General features: G+C 51.6%; 1 protein-coding gene across 1 annotated transcript in view; it reads right to left on the bottom strand.

The window, feature by feature from the left end:
* Window positions 1-3,619: 3,619 nt before the first annotated feature.
* The window catches only part of zdhhc1 (zDHHC palmitoyltransferase 1), a 118,176-nt gene continuing 97,088 nt past the window's right edge, over window positions 3,620-24,707 (bottom strand). Inside the window, exons 11-13 of the mRNA XM_072518372.1 lie at window positions 24,062-24,179; window positions 13,187-13,286; window positions 3,620-4,954 (exon numbers count right to left, since the gene is read on the bottom strand). Of these exons, the coding sequence (XP_072374473.1) occupies window positions 4,380-4,954; window positions 13,187-13,286; window positions 24,062-24,179 (793 nt within the window). The 3' untranslated portion in view covers window positions 3,620-4,379. The remainder of the gene's footprint in view (window positions 4,955-13,186; window positions 13,287-24,061; window positions 24,180-24,707) is intronic.

Below are 24,707 nucleotides of genomic sequence, written 5' to 3'. Positions count from 1 at the left end.
GCCTCTAGGACTCCTCCAATCGGCTATGGATCCGCTGGAGTGTCGCTGACACCCCCTTCTGAATATTACACTGCTCCCTATCGACTGTATCAGCTCCGGGTAAACCTGGTCGAGAGACTCAGCATCTGACTGGGACCCAGCTGGGTTCCACCCCGGATGGGCCGGCCCCGTCGGATGGTGATCCTGTGGGATAATGGACATATGGTCAGTGGGAGGGATGGGTCATTCTGTATGGCATTAACAACTCACGTATGGCAGGTCATCCGGGTGGGGGCCGGTGGATCCTCACCTTTGCGCCTCACGCCAACCTCTACGTTGGTGACTGATCTGACCTCGACCAACCTCACATCCTCCATGGCTCATAGGGGGTGAGGTATTTTGATGTCCGGCGCCCCACCGTCCCAACTATTGTGGAACAACATGAGCCACGTGCACCGTTCTTTGCTTGGGTGGGGGTTGCAGTCGGGTGGGTTGGGGCATATGGGGGCACGTTTGGGGGGGAATGAGGAGTATGGAGCGTATTGGGGAGGATGAGGAGTATGGGGTTTATTGGGGTGGGGAGGGGGCCAGCCTGGGTGGCACTGCGGGACATGGGTGGGCCGGGGCACGGAATGCTGCTGAGTGGGCCGGTGCCAACCCACCCTTGCTTCCCAGTGGAGGTTGTTGATCTTCTTACGACACTGAGTGCCAGTCCTCCTGGTGACACTCCCCGAGCTGATGGCCACTGCCACTTCCTCCCAGGCGGCATTGCCTGACCTGTGGCTGACCCTCCGGGGAACAGGGAAACCTGATCTCAACCGCATCCAAATCTGGCCAGGTCGGCATCCCCGAATCATGGGGCTGGTCTCCTTGGTGGCATGGCTGCGAGCTGTGTGGGGTTGGCTCTGCACGATAGGTTTAAGTGCTGCTCCCCCTTGTTAGCGAGGGGCAGGCGAGCGCGATCCCAGTGAATCTGCTGGTGGATAGTTATTTGCAGTGTGAAGCCTGCGGGGCCTCGTTAAGTGGACCAATTAACGTTTGATACCAGTGACTGCCCCGCCGGCACGGGCGGCAGGAAGCTCGTGGCAGTTTCATTTGCTACCACACTTAGAAACTTTGCCCTTAAATCGTGCCCGTAATTTAGGAAACCAGACAGTCAATTTTCACGCAGCGAAGTCCCACAGACGGCAAGGTGTTGAGCAAACAGATGTTCTGATTTCATTATGTTGGTTGGGGAATAAGGTGTCGAGGACCCTCGGATAACTTCACGCAACAGCATCGTAGGCTCATTATATCCATTTTAGAAACCATACAGGTCCTCAATTTAATGCCTCATCCGAATGATCGCATTTCAGACAGTGCAGTATTCCACTGGATTGCCTGTCTAGATTTGTTTCTTAAGTCTCAAGGGTAGTACTTGAACTAACAACCTTAGGTGAGGCGTGAATGCTGCCAACCTGAATCACAATTCTACACTGTGCTGTTTTGGCTATTATTTAGCAATTTATTTTTCATAATTACATTGCCAAAGAACATTTATTCTCCAAGGACAGTCAGTACAAAGTACATGGCCCATTATCACCTACTATTTCCTGTAGACATTTGACTTCTTGACCAGCAAGAAGCAGCAGCTCATGTTTTGCGACAATGAAATGGCCCATTACTCATGTATGACCCTTGACTGAGAGTCAGCAAACTATTCAATTGAATTAGAACTAATTCACTAGTTCTGACAGCTCAGTGCTGAAATTGAAAACTCAAAATAGCGGGTATTATTCCAGCAGCTCCTAGAATGTCAGAAAACATTCTGAAAATTAACTCTCTTTTAAATTGACTGAGCAAGGTACTTTCAAATCCTGTTGTCGGTTATCTTCATCGTTACTGCAATTCAAAAGTGCTCATTAGGCAATTTAAATTACCCATGCAACAAATTATCTCTTTGCAACAGTAACTTACTTGCGACTGAGTCTATAGCCAGCTCTGTAAAACATTGTCCGAGAATAGTCTTGTGCCGTTCACTTGAAGAGTCATATGATACATCATAAAAATAATTTAGGCACAGTGGAGAGGGTGCACAGAAAATTTACAAGGATTATATCAGAAATGTGGGTATACCTATCAGGAAAGGATTGATAGGCTGGGTCACGTTTCGCTTGAAAATGTTGCTGAGGGGCGATCTAATAGAGGTATTAAAATTATGAAAAACTTTTGATAGAGTGGATAGAGAGAGAATGTTTCCTCTTGTGGGGAAGAGCGTAACTAGAGGTCACCAATGTAAGATAGTTATCAAGAAATTCAAAAGGAGATTCAAGAGAAACTTCTTTGCCCAAAGAGTGGGAAGAATGTGGACCTCACTACCACAGGGAGTGACTGAGGCGAACTGTATAGGTGTGTTTAAGGAGAAACGAGGCAAGCAAAGTAGGGAGAGGGAATAGATGATTACGATAGCAGATTTAAATGAGAAAAGACAGGTGGAGGCACAAGTGGAGCATAAACATCGGCATAGACTGCTTGAGCCAAATGGCTGGTTTTTGACCCATTTATCCTCTGTAGTCCTATGTATATAATTCTTCCAAATATTCTCCCCATGCCAAGCAATACCCAAACATGATAGGGCATTAACTAAGTTTCGATCAATGCTATAGGGCGATAAGCAGACAGCCAAACTTTACTTCGGTTTTTCCTCTTCACTTGCTGTGTGAAATCTGATAGTTTCTCCTCGGCAACTTTATAGCATCTTTACATAATAAAACATCCCAAGGCACTTCACCGATTGTAAATCACACAAAAGTTTGACATAGACATATTTGGACAGGTATACAAAAGCTTGGTTAAAGAGGTAGATTTTAAGGAGTTTCTTAAAGGAGGAAAGCAAGTTGGAGAGATTTAGGGAGGGAATTCCAGAGCTTAGTGCCAATGTCGATGAAGGCATGGCAAGCAATGGTGGAGTGATGAAAATCAGGGATGTGAAAGAGGGCAGAATTGGAGGACCACAGAAATGCCGAAAGTTGTCAGGATGGAGGAGACTGCAGGGATGGAGGGGGACAAAGCCATGGAGAGATTTGAAATTAAGGCTAAGTATTTTAAGATGAAGATTTTGTCAGCTGGGCAGCCAATTTAAGTCAGTTAGCATTGGGGTGATGGGGAAATGAGACATTGTATATGTTAGGAAAAGGGCAGCAGAGTTTTGGATAAGCTTAAGTTAATGGCAGGTGCAAAGTGGGAGGTCGGCCAGGAGAACAGTGAATGTTTGAAGTTAAAATGAGGGCTGTCAGGGCTCCGGCAGTAGATGAGATGAGGGAGCAGCGGAGACTGGTGACCTTATGGAGATGAAAGTAGTCAGTCTTGGTGATGGAGAGGATATGGAGTCAAGAACTCAGCTCAGAGTCAAATAGGATATCAAGGTTATGAACAGTCTGGCTTAATGTCGGGCAGTTGCCAAGGAGCGGAATAGACTTGTGGCTTGGGTTTACGGAAGGACTGAAGACAATTGCTTCAGTCTTCTCAACAATTAATTTCACACACCATGGAAATCACAGAGGAACAAGGTAGGTGCAATCCATGTTGTAAAAATCTGCGATACTGCATTTTAGTGATGCAGATATCCCATAGTAATATCTGAATAAACATTTAAAAACTGTTAAGTTACAAACTTAAAATGCTTTATTTCAGTACAGAAACAGTACTGTAGTCTTGAAAAGGTTAAACAGAAATTATATCTATAGGGTGATTGGCACTTACGAGTATAAACCATTGAGTAACATTTTAACAAACTGAACACAATGAAAGGTTAATGTCAGACTACCTGTAAAGGAATTTTAAGGCCACACAAAGCAAATATTATATTTCCAGGAAATGTATTTAAAGGATCTCCATTAAATTATAAGTCTATAAAGTTTTTCCAGTTTGTTACAGCTTTCCATCACACTATGTTACATAAATTGGATGGTAACCAGAATTTTTAAAAAGTTGATGTAATATGTCCAAAACATAGCATTGAAACTGTCCCTGAGAAACATAGTTTCATTTCTGGATTGGCCTAATGATTTATATTGATTTATATTTAGTGCCAAAAGGAATTTATATAAAAATAACAAAACAAAAATATACTAAAACCTCTGTAAGAGGGATATTTTCACAGAACATCAACCCTCATTTATATATGTATATATAAAAAAGGAAAAAAATATTGATTAAATGTTCAAATCCCAATGATGTGCCAAAGGTTAGGCCACAATGGATGATCTCTAGATAGGACAGGTAGCATCATGTGCCATTTCTTGTGGCTTCCAACTGGTTCACTTTCTTCCTACCCCAAAACTGAATGATGGCTAGGAATCCAGTTTTAATAATTATGGGTTGAAAGCAATTGAGCATTTCAGTAAATTAGGTCCTAAAATTCAAGCCGATGTTGTGTTTGCTCTTGTGTCGAAATTATCCCTGGTATGGAGGAAGAAAACAGGCAAATCTGGGTACTTTTTACTGGATAGCCTTCGTTTTCCAGCCTCAGAATGGTCTATTTTAGCTCGAGGGCTTTGCAATAGTTCTGGTAGTGGAAATTCACCACTGCTCCGACTAACATACACAGGTGTAACTTTCTGAACCAGTTCAATTTTTGGATCCAAGCTTGAAAGCTTTTTAGAGCTCTTCCTAATGTTTGGTTGCACTGAAGAGAATGGCTTTGGTCCTTCGCCATGGTGCCGTGGTTTGGGAATTAGACTCTGAAGGGAACTTCCAAGATTGCCCATTGTGCTGTGAAGGATTGTGTTGCTGTAGTCGACCATTGCTGCACTGCCAAGTCTTGTCTGGATCACAGGGATTTCATCCATGGACTCTGCAGAATCAGAGTGATACTCAGCTGGAGGGCCTGCGGCCTGCACATGGTTACCACCATTTAACATTAAGGGAGGTAGAGTAGCTCTTGGTGGGAAAGCTGGGATAGGAATCATCGAACTCTGGAAAGCAGCAGCAAGTTCTGTGGGATGGAGCAAGGAAGTGGAGTTATATAATTAGAGTAATACTAGTCATTACAGGAATTCTTTAGTGAAACTATACTTATTAAGGTAGTTGTTAAAATACTACACAACTGCATAGTTAAGGATGTGAACATTTGAATAAAAAACCTAATATTCAGGTTTGGGCACGGTATGGTCATTTAGAAACTGTGAAACATGCTCATGTTCCAGCTCAGTCTCAAATCTGTTTTGTTTATTTCCTGGTCAGGCTCATGAGATTCCTGGGGCAGGATTCTCCCCCAATCGGCGGGATGGCCAGACGCCGGCGCCACGAATGTCGCGATCCACTCCAGCATCAGGCCAACCTCCGACCCGGAAGGGGTTAGCAGCAGCGTGACGCCAATCGCGACGGCGTCATCCGTCACAAATGTGCGCGCCGTCATTGATGCCACGCGGCATCGCAACACAAAAGACGCTACCCGCCAGAGACTCGGCAAAATGGCCGCCCACCGGCGCAGCGCCGAGGATCCAGGAGCGGGACATCTAGGCGCTCCTGGATGCAGTAGAGCAGAGGAGCGAGGCGCTGTATCCCAGACACGGCCACACCTAGCCTCAGCCGGCGCCTGCGGAGGGAGGTGGCAGAGGCCGTCAGCGCCGTGGCCGTAACATCTAGGACAGGCAGCCAGTGCCAGAAGGTCAATAACCTAGTCAGGGTAGCCAGGGTGAGTACCCCCCCCCCCCCACCATTTCCTCCCCCCCCCCCCCCAACCCCACTCCCCCCGGATGGGCGGCACAGCCCTAACTGAAACCGACATGGCTGCACCCACCCATGCAGGCTGCAGTGGCAGGATGGGCTGTGAACTTATGCCAACATACACACAACCGCTGATCTGCAAGTAAATGTCCGCCTAACACTGTTGCCCTTTATCTCTGGCACCCCCTCTCTCTCCACGCCCCCCCCCCCCCCCCCCCCCCCCCCACAGGAGAAGTGCACCCATAACAACCGGGAGCATGAGAGGGCCGGAGGCGGTCCACCTGAATTGCGCCCCCTCACCGTTCATGAAGAGAGGGCCCTGGACCTTGCAGGCGGATCCGAGGACCAGGAGGTTGCGGATGCAGAGATCGGGGGCGCAGCACCAAGTCAGACCCCCCACTGCCTGCCCACCTTCCCTCCACCCACCCTCCCTCATCCCCGTCTGCTTGTCTAACCATGCATGCTGTATTGTGTATTGCAGGACCAAACGTCGACCCACCCGTCCCTGCGGATGCCGACCGCCCCAGGATGTGCCAGGGTGCCCACAGGACATGGAACGACCCGGGCCGTCAGGCATACGACGCTCCCACCCAGTGGCAGGGCGCCCACAGGACAGGGACCGACCTGGACCGTCAGGCATACAACGCCCCCCACCCAGTGCCAGGGAGCCCACGAGTCAGGGATAGACCCGGGCCGTCAGGCGTACGCCCCCCCCCCCCCCCCCCCCATTTAGCGCCAGTGCGGCGACACCGTAGGGCCACACCCAGCGGCGGGGAGGGCAGCCACACCAACAGGCCCCCCGTCCCAGTAGACCCAGGACACTGACACACAGCCACAACCACCCAGGACACCCACATACAGGACACACCCACCCAGGACACTGACACACTGGACACAACCACCCAGGACACCCACATACAGGACACACCCACCCAGGACACTGACACACTGGACACAACCACCCAGGACACTGACACACTGGACACAACCATCCAGGACACTGACACACAGGACACAATGACCCAGGACAACCACACACAGGACACAACCACCCAGGACACCCCACACACAGGGGACGGACGGGACAGGAAACACCGCCCCAGGGGGACCCCGGACTTCGGGGTCAGATGAGGACCTCGACATTACGCCACTGCTATCTCCTACATCCTCCACCATCGCAGAGACGCTCACCTCGGTTGGGCACTTTAGCGATGAGGCTTCTGGTACACTAACTGGTGCGCACAACACAGCCGTCCCGGTACAGCAGGTGGGGGCAGGAGCAGCCGTGGGGCCCGGGCGGTCGGAGGGCAGCCCGGCGCAGGCAACCATCTGCCGCCCAGATGGGTCCTGGGTTCCTGGAGTTACCACACCAACCCATAGACCTGTGCAGTCACGGACCCGGGGACAATCGAAGGGGGTGATGGCCGGCTTGCAGCAGCTGCAGACGCAGGTGGAGGAGTCCACTCACGTGCAGGAGCAGGGAGTGGTGCCGGTCATGCATGACACCCAGGCCGAAAACTGCACGGGTGGCGTTCGTGGTGGAGGAAATGGGTACGACCGTGTCAGACATGGGGAGAAATATGCAAGGCCTGGGGCTTTCCGTGCAGGCGGCATCCATGGCCCAGGACATGGCTGCCCTCTCACAGACAGCCATGAGCCAGAGCCAGCAGCAGATCGCAGAGGCGCTCAACGCCATGGCCCAGTCTCAGTAGGCCATGGAGCAGTCCCAGCAGGCCATGGCCCAGTCTCTGCAGGCCATCGCTGAGGGCATCGGCGCCATTGCACAGGTGCTGGCCAGCGTCGCCCAGATACAGACAGGGATGGCCAACTCCCTGAGCTCCATGGCTGCAAACTTGCAGACCCTTGTTGATACCAGGGCGGTCTCCAGGACTGGCAGCGCGAGGTGCCGGGGGTGGCTCGGGTGCTGGATCCGTTCACGTCCCCGACCCATGGAGAGGCCTGGGGGCCATCGGGCACCTCGAGAGAGTAGGAGGTGCTGGGGCCCATTCCGGGTTCCCCTGCAGGAGATGCCCCGGAACACCGCGACACCCTCGGACTCCCCCCTCCCCCTACTTCCGTTCCAGGTGCATCTGGTGGGCAGCGGGCAGGACAGGCTGGCAGCTCGCCATCCCAGTCGCCCGAGCCGCAGCCTAGTCACAGGGCAGGAATCACAGGAGTCCGCCTCCAGTTCTGCTGTACCGTCTGGGGAACCCCGTCATAGAGCCCGTCAGGTCAAAAAATTAGACACGGAGTAACTTGGCACGGTGCAGGGCACGGACTAGTTATAGGGGCTATGACACGTGTCTGAACTGTTTGTCATTAAAATCACTTTCACACCTACAGAAACTGCCTTTGTGCTCTGTCCGATGCGTGCGGGGGGGTGGGGTGTGAGGTGAGCACCAGTGTGTGTGTGTGAGGGGTGATAGGACACCGAGCTCAGGTGAGTGTGACCCCCCACTCCCCTGGTCGCCCTTGCCATCCCCCCGGGCAGACGACGGGACCGTGCGCTGCAGTGTCAAGGCCGCGTGCAGGGACGGTCCAGGTGGAGGGTGTTACTGTGGCCATGAACCAGACATTGTCTAATGATGTAGAGCCCGGTGCTCAACGCAGAGCGGGGTTGTCATCATCCTCCATGCCATGCAATAGACCCGCTTCCACTGGCGACCGTGTGAGCCCTGCCCGTTGTGCCACGGGTGGATGTGCAATGGACGGGTGGTGTGCATGCGGGTGATGCGGTAGTGGACGGGGGTGGAGGTGGTTGGTGGTGGGTGGGGTGAAGATGGTTGGTGGTGGGCGGGGTGAGGGTGGTTGGTGTTGGCGGGGGAGGGTGATTGGTGGTGGACGGGGTGAGGGTGGTGGGTGATTGGCGGGGTGAGGGTGGTTGGTGATTGGCGGGGTGAGGGTGGTTGGTGGTGGGCGGGGTGAGGGTAGTTGGTGTTGGCGGGGGGAGGGTGGTTGGTGGTGGGCGGGGGTGAGGGTGGTGGGTGATTGGCGGGGTGAGGGTGGTTGGTGATTGGCGGGGTGAGGGTGGTTGGTGGTGGGCGGGGTGAGGGTAGTTGGTGTTGGCGGGGGGAGGGTGGTTGGTGGTGGGCGGGGTGAGGGTGGTGGGTGATTGGCGGGGTGAGGGTGGTTGGTGATTGGCGGGGTGAGGGTGGTTGGTGATTGGCGGGGTGAGGGTGGTTGGTGTTGGCGGGGTGAGGGTGGTGGGTGATTGGCGGGGTGAGGGTGGTTGGCGGGGTGAGGGTGGTTGGTGTTGGCGGGGTGAGGGTGGTTGGTGTTGGCGGGGTGAGGGTGGTTGGTGTTGGCAGGGTGAGGGTGGTTGGTGTTGGCGGGGTGAGGGTGGTGGGTGATTGGCGGGGTGAGGGTGGTTGGCAGGGTGAGGGTGGTTGGTGTTGGCGGGGTGAGGGTGGTTGGTGTTGGCGGGGGGAGGGTGGTTGGTGTTGGCGGGGGGAGGGTGGTTGGTGGTGGGCGGGGTGAGGGTGGTTGGTGTTGGCGGGGGAGGGTGGTTGGTGGTGGGCGGGGTGAGGGTGGTGGGTGATTGGCGGGGTGAGGGTGGTTGATGTTGGCGGGGTGAGGGTGGTTGGTGGTGGGTGGGGTGAGGGTGGTGGGCTGTTGACGTACTGTACTGTCCCTGCCCATACTCGGCGATTCCCACCCCCCCCTAGTCTGTGAACCGTGCGGCTATCAACCCGTCCCGGGCCTGCTGGCCCAGCCGGTAACGGTGGGCAGCCTCCTGTCCATGTCCAGTCCATCTGTCCTGTACATTGCCCCCCATGCTCCTCATCTGGGGAGGCCTGCCCTTCGTCGTGTTGCTCCTCCCCCTCCTCTGCCTCCAACACATCGCCCCTCTGCTGGGCTATGTTGTGCAGGACGCAGCAGACCACGACGATGCGGCCGACCCTCTACGCGGAACGGGTACTGGAGGGCCCCACCAGAGTGGTCCAGGCACCTGAAGCGCATCCTCAGCAGCCCAAAGCACCTGTCGACCACACCCCTCGTCGCTGCATGGGCATCATTGTAGCGGGTTTCCGCGTCAGTCTGTGGCCTCCGCATAGGCGGAGACAAGGTAACCCTTGTCGCCAGCAACCAGCCCGTCAGCCGGGGGGCGGTTGTTCCTTCGAACATGGCAGGGATGACCGATAGTGCCAATATGAACGAGTCATGCACACTGCCCGGGTACCGGACACTGACGTGCAGGATCCTCATGCGGTGGTCACAGACCACCTGCACGTTCATTGAGTAGGTCCCCTTCCTGTTCGTGAACACCGCCCTGTTATCCGCTGGTGGCCGCATGGCGACATGCATCCCATCGATCGCCCCCCTGGACCATGGGTATCCTGGCCATGGCAGCAAAGTCTGCTGCCCGGGCATCCTGGTGGGCACGGTCCACAGGGAACTGAATATAGCGGTCCGCGATGGCGTACAGGGCGTCAGTCATTGCATCGGTCCACCAATGCCTGGGAGATGCCGGCAGGTCCCCACTCAGCGACTGGAAAGACCCCGTCGCGTAGGGAGTTCAGGGCCACATTAAACCTTGACGGCCACCGGGAGTGGGTGTCCTCCCCCAGTGCCACGCGGTGCCAGGTGTGCCATGCATTGGCAGATATGGGCGACAGTTTCCCGGCTCATCCTGAGTCTCCTCCTGCATGACCGGTCCGTGAGGTCCTGGGACGACGAGCGGCGCAGGTACACACGGGGCCTCATCGGGCGCCTCCGTCGCCGTGGCACCACCACCACCTCCTCCCCCTCCTCCTCATCCTGTTGGGCGGGCGGCTCTGCAGCTTGGACGGCTGCCACCTGCCCCTCTGCGGTACGCTCCTCTACGGCAGCCCTCCGCTGCCTCCCTTGCACGCTCCTGCTCCAGCTCCCCCAGGGCAACATGTAGAAGGGGGGCTCCCGCCACGGCGACCAACATCGCTGGGTGATGCCCAAACATAACGGTCTGCAGGGGGGTAGGGGGTGGGGGTAGACGGCATGTCATCATTGCCCATATGCCCCTCCGCAACCAGGTGCCACGACTGCATGGTTGCCACTGTTGCCATTGGCACCTGGCCAGGCAAACCCTCTCCCCCCGAGCCACAGCACCACCATCCCAGGCACCCCCCCAATCCTCGCCCCCCCCCCCCCCCACCGATCGTCGGCACCCCACCGATCCCCGGCACCCCCTCCCCGGCACTCCCAATCCCCCTCCCCACCCCCCTCCAACCGGCACCCCCCCATCTCCCCCCCCCCCCACCACCGACCCCCGATCACCGGCACCCCCCTGATCCCCGGCACCCCCCGATCACCGGCACCCCCCTCCCCCCCGGCACTCCCAATCCCCTCCCACCCCCACCCCCCACCGGCACCGACCCCAATCACCGGCACGCACCCTCAGCCCTGGGGAGAACCCCCCCCGCCCCCATCTATGGCCATGCCGTCTCCTCTCCGGTGGCCGCCCCATGCCGACCCCTACCTCCTCGCTCGCCGGCGTCAGCCGGCATGTTTAATTTATGCCGGTGTGACCGCACTTCGGCCCATCCGGGCCGGAGATTTGAAGCTGTCCCGGGGCACATCGCGTTGCGCTGATTCTCGCGATTCTGCGAGGCGCGATTCCCGTCGGCAGGAGTTCTCGCCGGCTGGAGAATATGGGATTCACACGGCCCCCGGGACAGCCTATCCCAATCCAGGATGTGCTTGGCAACATTATATACATGACTACATCTCTGCTGGAGAGTGCAGGGTAATGTATAAATGTGGTGTTGAGTCGTTAATGAGGGTTACATTTCTATGGTTTATTTTATTGGTTGCCTACCAGGTAATGTTAACCAATGTTGGTTTTAGTTTGTTTGTTATAGTAAAAGTCTTAAAATGCTGAAATCTTGTCATGCAATTCTGTGTGTTGGTCACTGGGAAATCCGTATCTCTTTTAAAATGTTATCGGTCTTTATGGAATGCAACAATACCCATTCTCAACTACACTACAGAACCTACCACAGACCCAAGAAAGCTAGCCAAAATATCTTCTTCATGTCACCTGTACTAGAAGTGAACACAAAAGGCACACATTTCTATTAACCCTATATTAACCCTCTTTGCAGTCTCTATTGAGTTCAGCATTATAGAGGCAACTGAATGGGATCACTAATTGATAACAAAATTGAGACAACTAAGAATGAGGATTTCCCCTCACTGGCTCTGCCTATCTCAGCATCCAGAAAGTCCTTGAATATGGAATCATAGAATAGCTACAGCACAGAGGGCGGCAATTCGGCCCACAGTGTCTATGCTGACTCTCCAAAGGAGCAATTCACATGCTGCCACTCCTCCTACTCTCTCCCCACATTCCTCCTTTCCAGATATTTAGAACATTTAGAAAAATTAATTGCACAGAAGTAGGCAACAATGGCTCATCATGTCTGCACTCGCCAAAACTGCGCGCCCCAGTCGAATCCCATTTTGCAGCAATTGGTCTGTTGCCCTGGAGGTCACAGAAGTTCAGGTGCAAATATAGACATGTTTTAAATTAGTTGAGGATTTCTGCCTTTCCTTTTAGGCAGCGAGTTCCATACCCTACCCATCGTCTCGGTGAAAAAAGATTTCCTTATCCCCCTCTAATCCTTCCACCAATCATCTTAGATCTATGCCCCCTCTGCTAAGGGAAATCGGTCCTTCCCATCCACTCTATCCAGACCCCTCACAACCTGTGCACATCAATCAACTCAACTGCCTCTGTTTCAAGGAAAATACCCCAGCTTTCCTCATTGCTGCAATTTTCCAGTCCTGGCAACATCCTGGTGAGCCTCTTTGTAACCTCACTATTGTGAACTTATATATTTTTGTTCCTCAAGAAATGAAATGAAAATCGCTTATTGTCATAAGTAGGCTTCAAATGAAGTTACTGTGAAAAGCCCCTAGTCGCCACATTCCGGCACCTGTTCGGGGAGGCTGGTACGGGAATTGAACCGTGCTGCTGGCCTGCCTTGGTCTGCTTTCAAAGCCAGCGATTTCGCCCTGTGCTAAGAGTATGGCAGCAGGTGGAAAAAGCGACATTGAAGCCACGGGCACCAACGGTGCCATTGTCGCTGTATTTCTAGGAACTTAGTGCATACAAGTTCAAGGGGCGGGTCCCACTACGTCACGCTGGCGTCTCGGATTGAGCACACCCTGCAAGCAACTTCGGGTTTTTTTTTAACGATTGGGCGCCCTTTGTAAAGGTCACCCCGGTGCACAAAGGTTAATGTAGAAGCCCCAATTCTGTATGAAATATAATGGGTTAGGTATCTGTATTAATTATAACTAATCGCAACATTTATATTGATTTCATTGTGAGATGTTGACACTAATGACCTTCCCAATATTAACTCACTTCAAATTATAATAAATATTAAAGTTTAGAAAGTTGGGCTTTTGGGAATGTCCAATAGTTCACAAATCCTTACATTTATTTGGGAGATACACATGGTAAAGCACAAAGTTTTTGTAATAGTTTTCATTTCATTTACAAACTAATCCTTACCTGGTTCTGATAGAGGAGGAACTGATGGTAGTTTAATGGTGCTGGTTGATGACTTGTCATTCATGATGTCTGCAGGAACTTTGCGTACTCTCTTCTTTTTCTTTAATTCAGGAAAGATTACTAACAGTTACTAACGTTGTTAATTCAATTAAAAAGATGTTCAAGCGAGATATATATACAGGTTGAAAATCCCTTATCCAAAATGCTTGGGGCCGAGGATGTATCGGATTTTGGAATTTTTCAGACTTCGGAATATACTGCACATGTGCGGTGCTTTGGGAACTGCGCATGTGTGGCACGCGTTGGGAACTGCACATGTGCGGAACATTGGGAAATGCGCATTTGCGGCACGCGTTGGGAACTGCACATGCACGGAACATTGGGAATTGTGAATGTGCGAAACGTGTTGGGAACTGCACATCGCCCAGGAGCCTTGTGGGATTTCCCACTCATGACATCATGTCAGCGCTCGAAAGAAATTGCGGATTTCGGAATTTTTTGAATTTCGGGTAAGGGATGCTCAACCTACTCTGCAGTTAGAAATGGGACAGTGCACACTTCCGGTTGCTGCGATGCGGAGCTAAGCCGCACATTTCAGTGGCTCCCGCTAGAACGGACTTTTGGGCTCTCCAGAGGAGCCCCAACGGAAATTTTTCGACCACGTCCCATGTGGGAAGTTGAGAGCAAGGTCCCCCTTCCATAGTGTATGGACAGGACCAGAAGTGGAGCTGGAAAAAAGCGGCTTTGGAGCAGCGACAGAAACGAGGGAGAAAAAACAAGATGGCGGAGATCGAGCAGCATGGGGGCCGGAGCAGCAGGAGTTTCACAGGCGCTGCGTGGAAGAGCTTAAAAAAGAGGTGCTGGCGCCACTGCTGAAGGAGACCCAGAAGGAGGTGGAGATCCGAGAGGCGAGGGAAAAAACCACCGAGAACGAGGATGAGATCTGGGCCTGACGGTGAAGATGGAGGCGCACGAGGCGCTGCACAAGAGGTGGGCCGAAAGAGTCGAGGACCTGGAGAACAGGTCGAGGAGGAAGAATCTTCATGATTCTGGGTCTCCCTGAAGGTGTGGAGGGGGCCGATGCCGGGGTGTATGTGAGCACGATGCTCCATTCGCTGATGGGTGCGGAGGCCTCTCCGAGTCCCCTGGAGCTAGATGGGGCTCACCGGGTCCTGGTGAGGAGACCCAGGGCCAACGAACCGCCAAGGGCGATAGTGGTGAGGTTTCATCGTTTCGTGGACAGAGAGTGTGTCCTGAGATGGGCCAAGAAAGAGCGGAGAAGTAGATGGGAGAATGCGATGATCCGAGTCTACCAGGACTGGAGCGCGGAGGTGGCAAAGAGGAGAGCTGGTTTCAATCGGGCCAAAGCGGTGCTGCATAGGAAGAGGGTGAGATTCGGAATCTTGCAGCCAGCACGACTGTGGGTCACATATCAGGATCGATACCACTACTTTGAAATGCCTGAAGAGGCTTGGACCTTTATCCAAACGGAAAAATTGGACTCAAACTGAGGGTCTGTGGTTGTGGGGGGCGATGTCGATTGTATACAGAGTTCTAACTATGTGTAAGGAATGTTCCACGGGTGGGGCGATGGATGGGGATGGGGGAAGAGATTTGATGGGGAGACTGTGGAGAATGTGGGCGCCGGTGCTGGAGGGAGGGGAGGCCCGGGGATGGGGGAATTGGGATAAGGCCGCAACGGGAGCTGCGCCACAGGGGGGCGGGGCTGGCTCAGGAAAGCGCGGGCTTATTCCTGCGTTAGGGAAGGGCGGAGGGGTGGGATGGAGTAGCGCAAGGAGGAGGGGAGATGTCCACACGGAGGGGGGGTCAACGGGAAGGCGGGGGAAGCCGGGGTCAGCAGGTGTCAGCTGACTTACGGAAGTTTTATGGGGGGAGCAAAAGAGCTGGATTTGGATCTAGCGGGGTGGGGGGGGGGGGGGGGAATAGGGTTGCTGCTGCATTGGCCGAGGGGAAACTGAAAACGGAAGAGGTGGTCGGGGCGGGGGTTCCCCGTCTGGGGGACTGGAGGGTGCGGGAGGCGCGGGCACGGGACCAACCTAAAACAGGAGATGGCTAGTTGGCAGGGGGGTGGGGGGGGGGGGGGGGGGGGGGGGGGGGAGGAGGGGGGGGGGGTGGTGGGAAGCCCCCCAATCCGGCTGATAACGTGGAATGTGAGGGGCCTGAATGGGCCGGTTAAGAGGGCCCGAGTGTTCGCGCACTTGAAGGGACTGAAGGCAGACGTGGTCATGCTTCAGGAGACACATTTGAAGGTGGCAGACCAGGTCAGGGTAAGAAAGGGATGGGTCGGACAGGTATTCCATTCGGGGCTGGATGCGAAGAATAGAGGGGTGGCAATACTGGTGGGGAAGCGGGTGTCGTTTGAGGCCAAGAACATAGTAGTGGACAATGGGGGTCGGTACGTGATGGTGAGCGGTAGGTTGCAGGGGACCTGGGTGGTATTGGTAAATGTATATGCCCCGAACTGGGATGATGCTGGATTTATGAAGCGGATGTTGGGGCGCATTGTGGACCTGGAGGTAGGGAGCTTGATAATGGGGGGGGGGGGGGGGGGATTTTAACACGGTGTTGGACCCAGCACTGGACCGTTCCAGATCTAGGACCGGAAAGAGGCCGGCGGCGGCCAAGGTGCTTTGGGGGTTTATGGACCAGATGGGGGGAGTGGATCCGTGGAGATTTGCCAGGCCTCTGGCCAGAGAGTTTTCTTTTTTCTCCCACATACACAAAGCCTACTGCCGGATAGATTTTTTTGTTCTGAGCAGGGCGCTGATCCCGAAAGTGGAGGGAACGGAGTACTCGGCCACAGCCATCTCAGACCACGCCCCGCACTGGGTGGAACTGGAGTTGGGAGAGGAGAGGGACCAACGCCCGTTGCAGCGTCTGGATGTGGGACTACTGGCAGATGAGGAGGTGTGCAGGAGGGTGCGGGGATGCATTGAAAGGTATTTGGAGGCCAACGACAACGGGGAGGTGCAGGTCGGGGTAGTATGGGAGGCGCTGAAGGCGGTGGTCAGGGGAGAGTTAATCTCCATCAGGGCTCACAGGGAGAAGAGAGAGGGCAGGGAAAGGGAGAGGTTAGTGGGGGAGATTTTAAGGGTGGACAGGAGATATGCAGAGGCCCCTGATGAGGGACTACTCGGGGAGCGGCGAAATTTCCAGACGGAGTTTGACCTGTTGACCACAGGGAAGGCAGAGGCACAGTGGAGGAAAGCACAGGGGGCGACGTATGGGGAGAAGGCGAGCCGGATGCTGGCACATCAGCTCCGTAAGAGTATGGCAGCGAGGGAGATAGGTGGAGTCAAGATGGAAGGGGAGCTACGGTGCGGATTGCGGTGAAAGTTAATGAGGCATTTAAGGCCTTCTATGAGGAGCTGTACAGATCCCAGCCCCCAGCGGGGGAAGAGGGGATGCGACGTTTTCTGGAACAACTGAGGTTCCCGAGGGTAGAAGAGCAGGAGGTGGCTGGTTTGGGGATGCCAATTGGGTTGGAGGAGCTGATTATGGGACTGGGGAGCATGCAGGAGGGGAAGGCCCCGGGACCAGATGGGTTCCTGGTTGAGTTCTACAGGAAGTACGTAGACCTGTTAGCCCCGTTGCTGGTGAGGACTTTCAATGAGGCAAAAGAGGGGGGACCCTGCCCCCGACAATGTCTGAGGTGATGATCTCTTTGATCCTGAAGCGGGATAAGGACCCACTGCAATGTGGGTCGTATAGGCCGATTTCGCTCCTTAACGTGGATGCTAAGTTGCTGGCAAAAGTGCTGGCTACGAGGATAAAGGACTGTGTCCCGGGGGTGATTCACGAGGACCAGACGGGATTTGTAAAGGGCAGGCAGCTAAACACCAATGTGCGGAGGCTCCTAAACGTGATAATGATGCCATCGGTGGAGGGAGAGGCGGAGATAGTGGCAGCTATGGACGCGGAGAAGGCCTTTGACTGAGTAGAGTGGGAGTATCTCTGGGAAGTGTTGCGGAGGTTTGGGTTCGGGGAGGGGTTTATCAGTTGGGTTAGGCTCCTATATAGAGCCCCGGTGGCGAGTGTGGTTATGAATCGGCGGAGGTCGGAGTATTTTCGGCTGTATCGAGGGACGTGGCAGGGGTGCCCCCTGTCCACCTTGTTTGCATTAGCAATTGAACCTTTGGCCATGGCATTAAGGGAGTCCAGGAAATGGAGGGGGGTGGTCCGAGGGGGAGAGGAGCATCGAGTGTCACTGTATGCAGACGACCTGTTGCTGTATGTGGCGGATCCAGTGGAGGGGATGGTGGACGTCATGCAGATCCTGAGGGAGTTTGGGGACTTCTCGGGCTGCAAGCTCAATGTAGGGAAAAGTGAGCTCTTCGTGGTGCATCCAGGGGACCAGGGAAGAGGGATAGACGATCTACCGTTGAGGAGGGTGGAAAGGAGCTTTCGGTACTTGGGGATCCAAATAGCTAGGAGTTTATGCATAAACTTAATTTGACGCGGCTGGTGGAGCAGATGGAGGAGGACTTCAAGCGATGGGACATGTTGCCACTCTCGCTAGCGGGCAGAGTGCAGTCGATTAAAATGATGGTCCTCCCGAGGTTTCTTTTTGTGTTCCAGTGCCTTCCAATTGTGATCACCAAGGCCTTTTTTAAGAGGGTAGGCAGGAGCATTATGGGTTTTGTGTGGGCGAACAAGACCCCGAGGGTAAGGAGGGGGTTTCTGGAGCGTAGTAGAGATAGAGGTGGGCTGGAGTTGCCAAATCTGGGTGGCTACTACTGGGCAGCCAACATGGCGATGATCCGTAAATGGGTGATGGAGGGAGAGGGGGTGGCATGGAAGAGGTTGGAGATGGTGTCCTGCAAAGGAACGAGCCTGAGGGCGCTGGTGACGGCACCGCTGCCGCTCTCGCCGACAAGGTACACCATGAGTCCGGTGGTGGCAGCAACGCTAAAGATCTGGGGTCAGTGGAGACGACACAAGATGTGGTGGGAGCCTCGGTGTGGTCCCCGATTAGAGATAACCATCGGTTTGTCCCAGGAAGGATGGACGGGGGGTTTCAGAGCTGGCATCGGGCAGGGATTAGAAGAATGGGGGACCTGTTCATCGATGGGACGTTTGCGAGCCTAGCGGCGCTGGAGGAGAAGTTTGGGCTACCACCGGGAAACGCTTTCAGGTACATACAAGTGAGGGCGTTTGTGAGGCGACAGGTGAGGGAATTCCCATTGCTCCCGGCACAGGGGATTCAGGACAGGGTGATTTCATGGGTTGGTACCTGGGACTTCGATGTTGTGGCCATTTCGGAGACATGGATAGAGCAGGGACAGGAATGGTTGTTGCAGGTGCCGGGATTTAGATATTTCAGTAAGCTCAGGGAAGGTGGTAAAAGAGGGGGAGGGGTGGCATTGTTAGTCAAGGACAGTATTACGGTGGCAGAAAGGACGTTTGATGAGGGCTCGTCTACTGAGGTAGTATGGGCTGAGGTTAGAAACAGGAAAGGAGAGGTCACCCTGTTAGGGGTTTTCTATAGGCCTCCGAAAAGTTCCAGAGATGTAGAGGAAAGGATTGCAAAGATGATTCTGGATAGGAGTGAAAGCAACAGGGTAGTTGTTATGCGGCACTTTAACTTTCCAAATATTGACTGTAAACGCTATAGTTCGAGTACATTAGATGGGTCCGTTTTTGTCCAATGTGTGCAGGAGGGTTTCCTGACACAGTATGTAGATAGGCCAACGAGAGGCGAGTCCATATTGGATTTGGTACTGGGTAATGAACCAGGGCAGGTGTTAGATTTGGAGGTAGGTGAGCACTTTGGTGATAGTGACCACAATACGATTAAGTTTACTTTAGTGATGGAAAGGGATAGGTATATACCGCAGGGCAAGAGTTATATCTGGGGAAAGGCAATTATGGTGCGATGAGGCAAGACTTAGGATACATCGGATGGAGAGGAAAACTACAGGGGATGGGCACAATGGAAATGTGGAGCTTGTTTAAGGAACAGCTACTGCGTGTCCTTGATAAGTATGTACCTGTCAGGCAGGGAGGAAGTGGTTGAGTGAGGGAACCGTGGTTTACTAAAGCAGTCGAAACACTTATCAAGAGGAAGAAGGAGACTTATGTAAAGATGAGACATGAAGGTTCAGTTAGGGCGCTTGAGAGTTACAAGTTAGCTAGGAAGGACCTAAAGAGAGAGCTAAGAAGAGCCAGGAAGGGACATGAGAAGTCTTTGGCAGGTAGGATCAAGGATAACCCTAAAGCTTTCTATAGATATGTCAGGAATAAAAGAATGACTAGGGTAAGAGTAGGGCCTGTCAAGGACAGTAGTGGGAAGTTGTGCTTGGAGTCCGAGGAGATAGGAGAGGTGCTAAATGAATATTTTTTGTCAGTATTCACACAGGAAAAAGACAATGTTGTCGAGGAGAATACTGAGATTTAGGCTACTAGACTAGAAGGGCTTGAGGTTCATAAGGAGGAGGTGTTAGCAATTCTGGAAAGTGTGAAAATAGATAAGTCACCTGGGCCGGATGGGATTTACCCTAGGATTCTCTGGGAAGCTAGGGAGGAGATTGCTGAGCCTTTGGCCTTGATCTTTAAGTCATCTTTGTCTACAGAAATAGTGCCAGAAGACTGGAGGATAGCAAATGTTGTCCCCTTGTTCAAGAAGGGGAGTAGAGATAACCACAGTAACTATAGACCAGTGAGCCTTACTTCCTGTTGTGGGAAAAATCTTGGAAAGGTTTATAAGAGATAGGATGTATAATCATCTGGAAAGGAATAATTTGATTAGAGATAGTCAACACGGTTTTGTGAAGTGTAGGTCGTGCCTCACAAACCTTATAGAGTTCTTTGAGAAGGTGACCAAACAGATGGATGAGGGTAAAACAGTTGATGTGGTGTATATGGATTTCAGTAAAGCGTTTGATAACGTTCCCCATGGTAGGCTACTGCAGAAAATACGGAGGCATGGGATTCAGGGTGATTTAGCAGTTTGGATCAGAAATTGGCTAGCTGGAAGAAGACAAAGGGTGGTGGTTGATGGGAAATGTTCAGACTGGAGTCCAGTGGGGCCACTGCAGTTTGTCATTTTTATAAATGACCTGGAGGAGGGCGTAGAAGGATGGGTGAGTAAATTTGCAGATGACACTAAAGTCGGTGGAGTTGTGGACAGTGCGGAAGAATGTTACAAGTTACAGAGTGACATAGATAAGCTGCAGCGCTGGGCTGAGAGGTGGCAAATGGAGTTTAATGCAGAAAAGTGTGAGGTGATTCATTTTGGAAGGAATAATAGGAAGACAGAGTACTGGGCTAATGGTAAGATTCTTGGCAGTGTGGATGAGCAGAGAGATCTCGGTGTCCATGTATATAGATCCCTGAAAGTTGCCATCCAGGTTGAGAGGGTTGTTATGAAGGCGTACGGTGTGTTAGCTTTTATTGGTAGAGGGATTGAGTTTAGGAGCCATGAGGTCATGTTGCAGCTATACAACACTCTGGTGTGGCCGCATTTGGAGTATTGCGTGCAATTCTGGTCGCCGCATTATAGGAAGGATGTGGAAGCATTGGAAAGGGTGCAGAGGAGATTTACCAGAATGTTGCCTGGTATGGAGGGAAGATCTTATGAGGAAAGGCTGAGGGACTTGAGGCTGTTTTCGTTAGAGAGAAGAAGGTTAAGAGGTGACTTAATTGAGGCATACAAGATGATCAGAGGATTGGATAGGGTGGACAGTGAGAGCCTTTTTCCTCGGATGGTGATGTCTAGCACGAGGGGACATAGCTTTAAATTGAGGGGAGATAGATATAAGACAGATGTCAGAGGTAGGTTCTTTACTCAGAGAGTAGTACGGGCATGGAATGCCCTGCCTGCAACAGTAGTGGACTCGCCAACACTAAGGACATTCAAATGGTCATTGGATAGACATATGGACAATAAGGGAATAGTGTAGCTGGGCTTTAGAGTGGTTCCACCGGTCGGCGCAACATCGAGGGCCGAAGGGCCTGTACTGCGCTGTTATGTTCTATCTATGTTCTATTTCGGGTGTATGGGTCGGAGAGGGCAAGGTGTTGGCGATATACCAGGAGATGAAAGAAGAGGAGGAGGCTTTGGTAGAGGAGCTGAAGGGCAAATGGGAGGAGGAGTTGGGGGAGGAGATTGAAGAAGGTCTGTGGGCTGATGCCCCGAGTAGGGTTAATTCCTCTTCCTCGTGTGCCAGGCTTAGCCTGATACAGTTTAAGGTGATTCACAGAGCGCATATGACAGGGACGAGGCTGAGTAGGTTCTTTGGGGTGGAGGACAGATGTGGGAGGTGCTCAGGAAGCCCGGCGAACCACGCCCATATGTTCTGGTCATGCCCGGAACTGGATGGGTTCTGGAGGGGTGTTGCGAAGACTATATCTAAGGTGGTGAAAGTCCAGGTCAAGCCAAGTTGGGGGCTAGGACTATTTGGAGTGACGGACGAGTCGGGAGTGCAGGAGGCAAAAGAGGCCGGTATCCTGGCCTTTGCGTCCCTGGTAGCCCGGCGGAGGATCTTGCTATTGTGGAAAGAAGCGAAGCCCCCCAGTGTGGAAGCCTGGATAAACGACATGGCAGGGTTCATCAAGCTGGAGAGGATAAGGTTTGCCTTGAGAGGGTCTGCGCAGGGGTTCTTCAGGCGGTGGCAACCGTTCCTAGACTATCTCGCGGAGCGTTAGATGGAGGTCGGTCAGCAGCAGCAGCAACCCAGGGGGGGAGGGGGGGGGCGTCTCTTTCGGGGATGAGGGGTAGAAGGGTGGGTGGGGAAGGTTTTTTTCCCTCGGGGCACTTGAGTAAGGAAATACATAAACATATGGGAAAGTCGATATGTGCGGGAGGAGCCCTTTGTATAAAGTTCTGTATTATGTTGAATTGATATGTTTATGGATTGCTATGCGACTTTTCTTTTTCTTTTTTGTTACGGGGGGGTGGGGGGGTTTGAATGGTTGAAAATTTTTGTTGAAAAATTCTGAATAAACACATTAAAAAAAAAAAGAAATGGGACAGCGCTGCTCACATGTAAAACACAAACTTGCATATTCTTTAAATACCATTTTAGGCCTACTTAAAAAAAAACTTTTTTCAACCACCAAGCCAAACTGAAGTAATTTCAATAATTCCTGATGTATAAGGAACAGATCCATTTATTGGCCTTGAACCTTACAGCATCGGGCAAATCACCCTACAGTTATAATGGTGCAGGAAAGCAGCCGGTTCATGGATACTGGCTGAACAAATATTTTGTTGCTGACCATTAGCTTCCAAATAGTCACAAAAAGCCTAATTCCAACCAGCCACCTTCGTCCACCTCCCCGCCCCAACCAAAATCAATACTGTTGAAATAAGAAAGATATTAGAACAGTGAGCGATTGATAAAACAAGTCACAATTCTGGTTGCTACAGAGTCTGTTACATTGTTGTTGCGCAGCATATCATATCAAACATCATTACCAAGCTAGAACAAATATACTCCAAGCTAATCTTATTCAAATCCTCAATTATACTACTTGATGCAAGAAACAATGTGGCACAGGTCTCTTCCAGAAAACTTAGTACAAGTCAGTAAGGTACACATGAGAATGTTGCTTGGATGCAGAATCATTCATATATTGTGGGCATAGTTTCAGTTTTTAATATCACTGATGTGTAATTGAATTATCATTGTGGTTGAATACTATTCAAGGTATGGTCTAATCAATCTGCAACCACATTGCTCAGCATATCCCCCTTTCTACTATTACCATCAAACCAGGGGATCAACCTTGATTTGACAAATAGTGCAGGAGGACATGTCAGGGATAACAGCAGGCATACCTAAAAATGAGGCGTCAACCTGGTGAAGCTGGGACATGATTTACTGGGCATCCATATCTCAACTACAAGGATGTCTGCAAGCGAGATGTGAAGATGGCAGACATTGACAACGAGGGGAAAGCTGTTGACGGCCACAAACTCTGGAGCCTGACTGTTTAGAAATGCATTGGCAGAGGTGAGCAGAAATTAAGAGCTAAGTTGGCCGAGAAGAGGGCAGAGAGAAAACAGAGGCCCATGAATCCTGCACATTCTCAGCCCACAGTTTTCCTCTGCAGCAAATGAGGCAGAGTCTGTCATGCCAAAGTGAGACTCCTGAGCCACATAGACGACATTTAATGTAGAGGTGACCACCACAATGCAAACAACAGAATTATGAGATGGAAGGATGCCATTTTGATTGTGATTACGATATGTAATTCTGTTACGGTCTGCTATCGAGATATAGGAAAAGCATTAATTGCTTAACTTGGAGCCCAACAAAACAATTCTCAGGCGTCTTGTGCCCAGAAACTTCACAATTCCCCAGTGCTGGCTAAACATTCAAATCTTCCCCATCTCCACATCTGACGCACAGGAATAGCACCATCTGAAAGTTCCCTTCCAAGTCACACAACATCCTGACTTGGAGCCATATCATCATTCCTTTATTGTCGCTGGGACAAAATCCTGGAACTCTATCCCTAACAGCTCTAGACCAAATGGACTGCAGCAGTTCAGGGAGGCAGTTCACCAACACCTCTCAATGGCGATTAGGGATAGGCCTTGCCAATGATACTCACATCCCACAAATAAATAAGAACAGGTTTCACATTTATGACTTGACTAATCAAATTGTGTAGAGTTAGTTTTCCCTACTCCAAATCAAATGCTTCACTTTTACTTATCCCCTGCAGCTGAAATAATTAACTGATTAAATATTGATTATTGATATTCCTATGCATGTCTTATTGACTTGTCCTATTGATTAATAGCTTAAAAGTAGTGCCTTCAGTTTGGAAATCAAGTGCTTCAGTTACATCTGAATCCTTAAATACATGTTTTAAAAAAGAATTCTGTATATCAAGCTCCTTTACCTGCAAAGTCTTCTTTATCGTGGCTTGCTGAAGATGAGAAGAAATTGTAGGCAAAGAATCATCCTCCAGCTTACTGCTGGATAATTTCATATCACCATTTTGATAATGCTCTCGTCCTCTAAAAGAAACAGAAAACAGTTAGAATGGAAATATTTTGTTAATAGTATTGCCTTGAGACTCTGTAAGCTTCAGGCATAAAAGTACTATCTTTCACATTAGCAAGGAGAATTACGATGGTTAAATCCACCGTGTGGTGAGGTAATGATTTGTACAAAGCTGGAAATAGTCACATTCAGTCCCGTGACTGTGCTCATATACTTGGTTATAATGCAACTGTGTCTCTCGCTAGGAAGGAAGAAGCAATGGTCAGCATCCTTTCTCCAATTGGTATGTACGCGCTCAGCAGGAATTGCATTGCGTGTAGTTGTTGGATAAGGACAAGATCAGCTAGAAAATGATGACCTACTCATGATTAATTAATCCATACATCCTGTCATATCACAATTCTACTGCTGCTGTGATACTGGTCAAAATGCATTAAAAATGTTTATGCAAAACACAAGTCGTCCACGCCATTATGTTTCAAAGTCTATTCAAATCATAGCAGTAAAAAGAAACTTGCATCACATCAAGCTAGACTGGTTTC

This window comes from Scyliorhinus torazame, chromosome 10 (assembly GCF_047496885.1).
Source record: "Scyliorhinus torazame isolate Kashiwa2021f chromosome 10, sScyTor2.1, whole genome shotgun sequence".
NCBI classification, from domain to species: Eukaryota; Metazoa; Chordata; class Chondrichthyes; order Carcharhiniformes; family Scyliorhinidae; genus Scyliorhinus; species Scyliorhinus torazame.
The sequence above is the reverse complement of the archived record's forward strand: the minus strand, read 5'-3'. Positions and strand labels throughout refer to the sequence as shown.